A 10,000-nucleotide genomic window follows, 5' to 3' on the forward strand; every position below is an offset into this window, starting at 1 on the left:
AAACTAGAATGATCAGAGAGAATAAAGCGCTCTGAGATCAAGATGCTGGAGATTCTGGAGCCAAAACATCCTCCTTCTAGACCCTGGTTTACTGTTGCCTTAGTAACGGAAGTGCCGGGTAGTGACAGGTAATTGTATCCACTTTGTCTCCAATAACATTGAAGCACCTTATAAATACAAACTTAAATCATGCTTACATAATAGAGGAGGCTGCCTTAAGTCTATGTTATGTAATGGATGAATGTGTTAATTTGAACACACATCGTGTTCAGTGACTCGACTGACACATCGGATGCTTTAGCAGTGAGCCTGGGTAGAATGGAAAGGAAAAAGATTCACTCGCACACACATAGACACAAACACACATGCACACACAGTTACTGATCTGCTCAATTCAACAGGGTCATTTGTGCAGACAAGTTGGCGGTTCGCTCAAGCACAAAGAACACATATGTAGTGAACAGTCTGCTCTCTCTCTCTCTCTTTGAATCTCTCCTTCGCAGCCTGCATATGGGAGTACATTGAAGCCCTGTTCGTGTGTGTGTGTGTGTGTGTGTGTGTGTGTGTGTGTGTGTGTGTGTGTGTGTGTGTGTGTGTGTGTGTGTGTGTGTGTGTGTGTTTGTGCGTGTGTCTCTCTCTCTAAGCGAGAGAGGAGAGTGATAACAAGGACAAGCAGTAACAGGAGGCACTGCCCTGCTCCCTTGAGCAAATTCAATATTATAAAAAGCATCGTGGACAGATTTGAAACTTGCTTAGTCCAATATAGATTCCTGTATATCCTGTTCATTCAGATTCATTCAGGGAATTGCAGACAGACAAGAAGAGTGTTTGCATTGTACTGGATCCACAGGGGATGCAGAGGGCTGCTCGCAGGCTTCTTCCTCGAGTTCTCCATAGTCAGGCCTCTGTAGTCAGACCTCTAGTTAGGCCTCACGGCCTCTCTAGTCAGCCCTCTCTAGTCAGGCCTCTCTAGTCTGTCCTCTCTAGTCAGACCTCTAGTCAGGCCTCTCTAGTCAGTCCTCTCTACTCAGGCCTCTCTAGTCAGACCTCTAGTCAGACCTCTAGTCAGGCCTCTCTACTCAGGCCTCTCTAGTCAGACCTCTAGTCAGGCCTCTCTAGTCAGGCCTCTCTAGTCTGTCCTCTCTAGTCAGACCTCTAGTCAGGCCTCTCTAGTCAGTCCTCTCTAGTCAGACCTCTAGTCAGGCCTCCCTAGTCAGGCCTCTCTAGTCAGGCCTCTCTAGTCTGTCCTCTCTAGTCTGTCCTCTCTAGTCAGACCTCTCTAGTCTGTCCTCTCTAGTCTGTCCTCTCTAGTCTGTCCTCTCTAGTCAGACCTCTCTAGTCAGACCTCTCTAGTCTGTCCTCTCTAGTCAGACCTCTCTAGTCAGACCTCTCTAGTCTGTCCTCTCTAGTCAGACCTCTCTAGTCAGACCTCTCTAGTCAGTCCTCTCTAGTCTGTCCTCTAGTCAGACCTCTAGTCAGGCCTCTCTACTCAGGCCTCTCTAGTCAGGCCCCTCTACTCAGGCCTCTCTAGTCAGGCCTCTCTAGTCAGGCCTCTCTAGTCAGACCTCTCTAGTCAGACCTCTCTAGTCAGGCCTCTCTAGTCAGACCTCTCTAGTCAGGCCTCTCTAGTCTGTCCTCTCTAGTCAGGCCTCTCTAGTCTGTCCTCTCTAGTCAGGCCTCTCTAGTCAGGCCTCTAGTCTGTCCTCTCTAGTCTGTCCTCTCTAGTCAGACCTCTAGTCAGGCCTCTCTACTCAGCCCTCTCTAGTCAGGCCTCTCTAGTCAGTCCTCTCTAGTCAGACCTCTAGTCAGACCTCTAGTCAGGCCTCTCTACTCAGGCCTCTCTAGTCAGGCCCCTCGTCCCTGGTCGCCTGGTGCCAGGCCAGCTCACAGTCAACACTGCTAAACCGAGTCTCTTGTTTCTGATACATTTCCCGACTCCCCTCCCCACTGCAGTGCATCTCTTTTCCCAACCCCCAGTCCATCAGCGTGGCCACGATGGCAGCCCCCGAGCGGCCCTCCAGGACACGAGCCCACCACAGTGAGCAGTGTCTCAGAGCCTCTGCTCCCATCTGCCTCTGTGGGCCCCCCCCCGCTAAGAGACGGCGATAAGCCGGCCGCACGGCCCACTGGCTCTCCCGGCCTGACCGCCATGAAGTCTGAAGCACGCGGCTGCGTCGGGACGGACGCGGAACGACGCGTCTGCTTCGTGTCCACATTAAAGACGGCCGCCGTCTATTTATTTCTGGGGAGGTGCTGCCAACGTGCGCTCTCTCTGCCGCGGGCTTAACGCCCCCCCCCCCCCCCCCCCGCTGGCTTCCATTCAGCGGAGTGTCTGCGTGTTCCCCTGCCGACAGACGGGAGCTCATATCCACCATCTCTTTCTGGGCCGTATCTGCATTAAGATTGAATCTGCATTGTCTGTGTTGATCTCCGACGACGGATCGTGGACATGAAAAAGTAGCTCATGACGGTCAGACGGCACACTTACCCGGAGATGAGAGAGTGTGACAAGGAGGAGCAGGGGGAGAATGAGAGCGGAAGAGGGAAAGGGCGAGCCCGTTAATGTGAAGGGGAGTCACGGCGGAGATAGTGAGTTCCGTTCCCCGGGCGCTGTTCCGGTGGTAAATGTCTCCATTGTTGAGTCTAATTAGCATATGGAGGAACATAGCAGACTAACCTTTTCACCAGCACAATAATTTTGTAGTGCTCCCTTCACATCGGTTTGTGCGTCTGTGTGTTTGTGTGTGTGTGCGTGTGTGGATGTATGTGTGCGTATTTGCATTCGCAGTCCTGTGTGTTTCTTTCTTTATGCCCCAGGGCCTGAAAAAGTTTCTCTAATTAATTTTCACGGTGGACAGTAGGCATTGTGTCTGCGAGCGTGTCTGAGACGCCAGAGAGACGGAGAGTGTGTGCGTGAGAGAGCAGGAGAATAAACTATTCTCTCTCACGACATGTCACATTAGTAATGAAGCAGCGTGGAACAGGGCGACGGAGGGGACGGTGTCCTGGAAGCACTCCTCCTCTGCAAATTGCAAACCTACCAACCAAAAACCAATTGTAGTTCTCCCTGTAGTGTGTGCGTGTGTGTGTGTGTGTGTCTGTGTGTGTGTGTGTGTGTGTGTGTGTGTGTTTGTGTGTGTGAGCGTGGGTGCGTGCGTGTGTTTGTGTGTACGCGTGCATACAGATGGCCGAAAGGGTCAAAACTACGCCTCATTGTAAATGTGTGTTGATTAAAATCAAAGGGAAAAATTGCTGTTTAAGTTTTCATAATATCACGTTTTACGCTTGTCTTTCATAACGCCGCATCATACGCCATCTTGTATGCTGTTTCTCTTCTTTTACTTACACCAGCGTGAAAGATGGCTTCTTGGATCGATTTTATATATTTTCATAGGGTTAGGGTTAAGTATTTAAATGCCTCATAGTGGTCACACATTATAAAGCATTGGTTCTCAAAGTGCGGCCCGTGGGCCAATGGCGGCCCGCGGAATCATTCCTGGCGGCCCGCAATGACATACATAATTATGTAAGTTATAAAAATAAAAAATATTTTTTTTTTCAATATAAAATTTTTTTTATATATATATTAATTTAAACAAATATAAATAAATATAAAGAGAAAATTCGACTCTCTAGCTTTCAATTAAATCGTTTTACATTTTTTAGTTTTAATCCGGCTGTACATTACTTTGAAAGGGTGAACCTCAGTTTCATGATTTAGACCTCACTTGACCTCACTCCCAGAGGTCCACGGTGCGGGTGCAATGTTTTTTTTCACCACTGGGATGCTGACGGCGTTTCCCGCCAAAAAAAATTTCCTTTGGCGGCCCTCAGTCAAATTTTGGGTTCCTAAATTGGCCCTCAGTTGTCAAAACTTTGAGAACCCCTGTTATAAAGTATCAGCAGTCTGGTAGCAGAGTAGAGCCAAGTAGAATTAGGGCAGATTCATGTGAACAAATCATTATTAAACAATCCTTGAAGAATGGCATGGCTTTTATAAGGTGAATAAATATTTTTGATCTCTAAAACCGCCGCACTGAACATCAAGAAGAACAGATGTGGGCCTTCAATAACAGCCTTTAAATTCATACTGAACACTGTACCAGACTTATAAAATATGGTTTCATCCTCTACTTTCTGGGAGCCAAAGGATTATATATATACTTGTATATACTTGCTATTTAATGGTTGAACAGCTCGGTAAATGGTCTACAAAACGCCCTATTATATGCTGTTTAGAGTTGAGGAAAAGCGATGTAAATGAAGAACATTCTTAACCACTAAAACGGCACATTGTTCCGTGAAATAAAATAAAACGACTTAATGCAGCGCAAAATATGAGCTTAAACGCCAGGTTTATCTGAATAAATCTGCGTCCATAATGAGGCGTAGCTGTCACCTTATGGCCACCCTATGGCCTTCCAAAGGGGTTGAACTCTTGTACAAGCCCATTGGGCTTCGTTCCCTCCTTGCACCATTGATGTCAATGTGTGCACATGTGCATATGTGCATTTGTGCATTGGTGCACGAGCGCGTGCGACTGGGGCGCAAATATAAAACCGGATCCTTGTTTTTAGTCTTAAGAATAGGATGTTGTGTGACTGTATTTTTTACTGCATGCTACACACATGTGTGAGTTTTAACATTCTTTGTGTTCTCCAGGGTCGTCATGTCAAGACGGGCCAACTGGCGGCTATCAAAGTCATGGAGGTCACAGAGGTAAGAAAACACTGACGACACTTCCTCTTGTTGTGTTTTAAACCCCTATTAGTCTATAATACACTTATTTTTAATTGTGTTTTTTGTGTTTATGGCCCCTTGTCCACCAAGCTGCAATTCTAAATGATAATCTGTTCTCAATTAACTGGTTAAAGATTTGTTGAATACATAAGTGGTCTCAGAAAACACTGAAACTGAGTCTTCAACAGTCTTTACATTTACATTCGGGGCATTGATCAGCCGCTTTTATCCGATGCGACTTACAACGGTTAATACACACATTGACACACCGGCGCCAGAGTCAACCATGCAAGGCGACAGCCAGCTCGTCAGGAGTAGTTATGGTGAGGTATCTTGTTCAGGGACTCCTTAGCACTCAGCTAGGAGAAGCCGGGAATCGAAATAGTATCCTTCCATTTACACGTCAACTTGCTCTACCTCCTGAGCGAAGCCGACCCCCTCTTTAAACATGGAGGGAAACTCCAGTGTGTCAAAAGTTTTGGGTTTGGTTTGCAAACATGATATTTTGACAGCCCAGACCACTAACTCACTTAGGCTGACCTTAGAGAAGCCCAGTCCCCGCCAGTGTGACAAGGTCAACATGGGTCTCTGAGCATTGCTAGTGGTTTGTATGGACTGGGATCTTTTGTGTACAGTGTCCCAACCTCATCATTCATTTCCGATCGACGGACAGACCCCGTAGACCCGTAGACAGACAGAGAGCAGAGAAATGAGACAAAGGAGAAACTGACTCTGTAATTCTCTCTGGCACGCAGCCCTCTGTCTGTAATTGGGTTGGATTGATTCAGATGGGTGAGCTTAGCGGTTTTTAAGTGAATATGACCGTGAATGGAATGTCTTATTCACTGTCGTAATGAGCAAAGAGGAGTAAGCATCTAGGCTACGGCGGTAAATAAAGTCAGGTAAATAACTCTTCATTAAAGGAAGAGGTTCTTCATTCAATGAAAGACACGCACGGACGTAAGCACACACACACACACACACGCATGCACACACACACACACACACACACACACACACACACACACACACACACACACACACACACACACACACACACACACACACACACACACACACACACACACACACACACACACACACACACACACACACACACAGACACATTTTCTTTATTCGTTGCCTTTATTGTTCTTTGGTGTCCCATTGAGGCCCCCCGTTTGACCCGGCCCTGGGTTTAGCTCCATCTGGGGCCCTTTTCTTCGTTATTAAGGTTTCTGTTTGCCTGCGAGTCTCAAAGCAGTGATCAGGAATCTTCTTGGCAATATATAACGGTTATAACTTCTGCAGCTTTTAGTGGCAGGGGAATTTCAGGCTGTGGTGAGCTTCGAATGATGGATAACAAACACAGACGATATTCTCTGTTGATCTTTGGTGGTTCAACCTTTCAATGCAAACAAAGTGGAGAGTCATGAGTGTGGAGTCCAGAGGATAGAGTCCAGAGAGTCCAGAGAGTAGAGTCCAGAGAGTAGAGTCCAGAGTGTAGAGTCCAGCGTGTGGAGTCCAGAGTGTAGAGTCCAGCGTGTAGAGTCCAGAGTGTAGAGGTCAGAGTGAAGAGATCAGAGTGGAAGTCCAGAGCTTGGAAAACAGAGTGTAGAGTGCACAGTGAAGTGTCCATTTCCAGTAAATCCATTGGTTTCCAGCATGTGATGTAAGCAACACAAGTAGGCAATTTTGGTTACAGAGCAGCCTGTTTCATGCAATGGAGGAAAAAGTTGCGATGATTTGATTTGACATGGATATGAAAATAGTTATTTCGCTTTGTGGGACTGGGAAACGACAACAAGGCTTTAAACTGGGAGCACTGGCAATGTTAATGTCAGATTAAAACAATGTGTATGTCATGTAACTTGCTGGTGGTTTTGATGTTCAGGAAGTTGGCTGTCCCGTTTAATGCACGCTTCAGCAGGAAACGCTGGGCCATTCTCCACCTCTTGCACACACAAAAGCAGGATTTTTTATTGTTTTTGACATGGACACCCTCCGCAAAAACACACGCATGCACACACACTCTCACACACACACTCTGAGACAAAACAAAGAGGCATTATGTTTCAAATGGGGGTGAAAGTTGAAACTCTGCCTTGTGATTGGTCGACCCTTTCCGGTGGAGATTCACAGAGGTCATGACTAGGGAGGAGGATTCTGTCGTCGTTTCCCACCGGCTAATTAGCAACCGTGACCCTCCCTCCTCTGCTGTCCTCTTTCTTCTTACTATCCTCCTCTCCTTTCCTCCTCTCCTCTCCTCCACTCTCCCCTCCTCTCCTTTACTCCCCTCCCTCCTCCTTTCCTCTCCTCTCCTCCATTCCACCCCCCTCTCCTTTACTCCCCTCCCTCCTCCTTTCCTCTCCTTTCATCTATTCTCATCTCTTCTCCTACCCTCTCTCCTCATCCCCTCCCCTCTCCTCTCCCACCCCTCCATTGTCCCCCCCTCCTCTTAACGTTTGGGTGGTCATGTCTCCTGTGGCCTCCCTGATTTACAGGACTGGGATTGGCTTTTGGAAGTGGCTGACAAGCCTTCCCCTCTCCTCGTGTATCTCTGCCACACACTGTTGTTGTGTGGTGAGGAGGCGGCATAATAAAGGTCACTAACACGGTCCGGCAGAGGTCAGAGGTCGCCTGGGGGTCATATGGCAGTCTGAGACAAGCCCATATCTGTGTAGACCGGGGAAATGTGTGTGTTGTGTGTGTGTGGGTGTGTGTGTGTGGGAGGCCAAAAGGGTAAAAACGACACCTCGTTGTAGGCGTGTACGTCATTTAAATCAATGTAAAATACAGCATTTTTCTGGAATTGTATTTTGTTACGGTGTAAGATTTGCAGATTTAGATGTTCAGTTTTTCACGCAACTTTTTCTCAGCTCTACAACGGTGTAGAATACATAGTTTGCTAGGGCATTTTTACACTAAACTACACGTTAAATAGCGTGAGGAGGAGCTAATTTGACTGTTTTTAAAAACGCGCTATTGAGCGCACTATTTGATGTGTTCAAAAGCACATTCAAAAGAAGGCAAAACATTTTTATGGATTTTAAACCACTCTAGAGTTCAGGAAAACAGCATAAAAATGGCATTTTTAAACATTAAATCTGCGCCGTTTACGGAGTGATATAATTAGACACGGTAAAAACTTGCGGTACTGCATCAAAAGTGAAGATTTATATCAATGCATGCCTAAAATTAGGCGTCGTTTTAACCCTTTTGCCTTCCATTGAAGTGTGTGTGTGTGTGTGTGTGTGTGTGTGTGTGTGTGTGTGTGTGTGTGTGTGTGTGTGTGTGTGTGTGTGTTCTTGCAAGTTCAAAAGACCAGCAAAAAGCCAACCCTAACCCTAAATTTCGACCAGTCGTCTATCGCTGTATATTTAGTTGGAATAAAGATTAGATTGAAATGTATTGAAATGCAAACTAAATGTCGAATAAATGTGAATCCCTGATAATTGATAATACGGGCCTATCAGAGGGTATGGTTCATTTAAAATAACTGATGCAGGATCCTCACTCCACCAAGCCGTGCCATAAACAGACTTGTTGAACCCGTCTATTGAGTGTGCTGTGTTGATGTGTGAGCGTGTGCTCGTGTGCAGGACGAGGAGGAGGAGATCAAACTGGAGATCAACATGCTGAAGAGCTACTCGCACCACAGAAACATCGCCACCTACTACGGAGCCTTCATTAAGAAAAGTCCTGCGGGCCAGGACCACAACCTCTGGGTGAGGACACTCCATCCATCTGTCTGTGTGTGTGTGTGCGTGTGTGTGTGTCTGTCTGTCTTTTCGTCTAGCCGCTCTGTGTAAGGGGCTGCCACCAGCCCACAGCTGATAGATCGGATCGTTTGGCAGGTAAATAGATCCTGGGTTACATATTAAAGCAGTCGCTCGACTGGTCGATTTTCCCTCTCTGACAGCTGAAAGATAAAGTCGGTCACATAAATTTTTCCCCCTGCTGTGCAGCTTGTATGTTCGGTTCCTTATGTCTGATTGATCAGTCTCTCTGTGGGTCCAGCTGGTGATGGAGTACTGTGGCGCGGGCTCAGTGACCGACCTGGTGAAGAAGACCAAGGGGAACAGCTTCAAGGAGGACTGGATTGCCTACATCTGTCGGGAGGTGCTCAGGGTAAGGTCACCCAGAAACAGGCTGTAAACTGCGGTCCTTGGGAACGTGGTCCAGGCCAACATAGACATGGCAGATTATCCATGAAAACGTTTATTATTAAACACTGTTCAATACGTTGTTACATGTGGTCCACGATAGAAGAAATACATGATGGTGCATGAATAGATGAGTAGATGACACATGAAAACTACTAGAAAATGTCATGGTTCATTAAACTATTGTAAGTGTTATTATTATTGTGACCCCCCCCCCCCCGGTCTTGTGAGTTCACGTTCTGTCTCTCTGGAGATTGGTCCGGCCTTGATCCCAATGAATGCCTTTTCAACCAAACTCCTTACCGCCTGGAACCATCTGATCTTCCGTTCAGGGATTTTCCGTTCACGACTGACATGAAGCGCTGCGGTCTGCTGGATTAAAAGAACAATGGCGGCGCCCAGGGGAAAAGCAGCAATCACCAGTGTTATTATCAGATATCCACAATGTCAGAAGATTAACGGAAAACTGTCCGGAAAGCTATTTCCGATAACAATGTTTTGATTGACTTCACAAGCGGTGCTCTGATTGGCTGGAGTTTGCTGAACAACGTTAGGTTTGCGGCCATCTTTGGAAATCAGCTGATGGCTGCCCAACCAAAGATAGACTAATGTTTGCATATACATTTAGGGCATTTAGGAGACACTTTTATTGCAAATCGACGTACAACGGTTAACGCACACGTTCTCACACTGACGGCGGAGTCAACCATAAACGGAGAGCAATTAGGGCTAGGTGCCTTGCTCAGGGACACCTCGACACTCAGCTATGAAGAGCCGGGGATCGAACTAGCAACCCTCCGGTTATAAGTTATCCTGCTCTACCTCCTGAGCTAAGCCTGATGTTGATTGGGGTACGCAAACATAATTATCAGGATGGTTTCATGAGGCTGTATATCTATCACTCGTTATGAATAACATCTAAAAGGAAGTGATTCAAAGATCGTCTCATAAGTTCCTCAGGCAGGTCAAAGGTAATGAACCCCTGTTCATAGACACACACAAATACACACACACATACACACAAAACCACACAAACACACACACAACTACACACACACACACACACACACAAACACTTGTCTGCCAAGCTTACC

General features: G+C 46.6%; 1 protein-coding gene across 1 annotated transcript in view; it reads left to right on the forward strand.

The window, feature by feature from the left end:
- LOC132465488 (mitogen-activated protein kinase kinase kinase kinase 4-like) overlaps window positions 1-10,000 on the forward strand; it is a 22,354-nt gene that overhangs the window by 7,312 nt on the left and 5,042 nt on the right. Inside the window, exons 3-5 of the mRNA XM_060062141.1 lie at window positions 4,663-4,719; window positions 8,343-8,468; window positions 8,761-8,871. Coding sequence (XP_059918124.1) covers window positions 4,663-4,719; window positions 8,343-8,468; window positions 8,761-8,871 — 294 coding nt within the window. The remainder of the gene's footprint in view (window positions 1-4,662; window positions 4,720-8,342; window positions 8,469-8,760; window positions 8,872-10,000) is intronic.

The sequence above is a fragment of the Gadus macrocephalus genome, chromosome 10, assembly GCF_031168955.1.
Source record: "Gadus macrocephalus chromosome 10, ASM3116895v1".
NCBI lineage: Eukaryota > Metazoa > Chordata > Actinopteri > Gadiformes > Gadidae > Gadus > Gadus macrocephalus.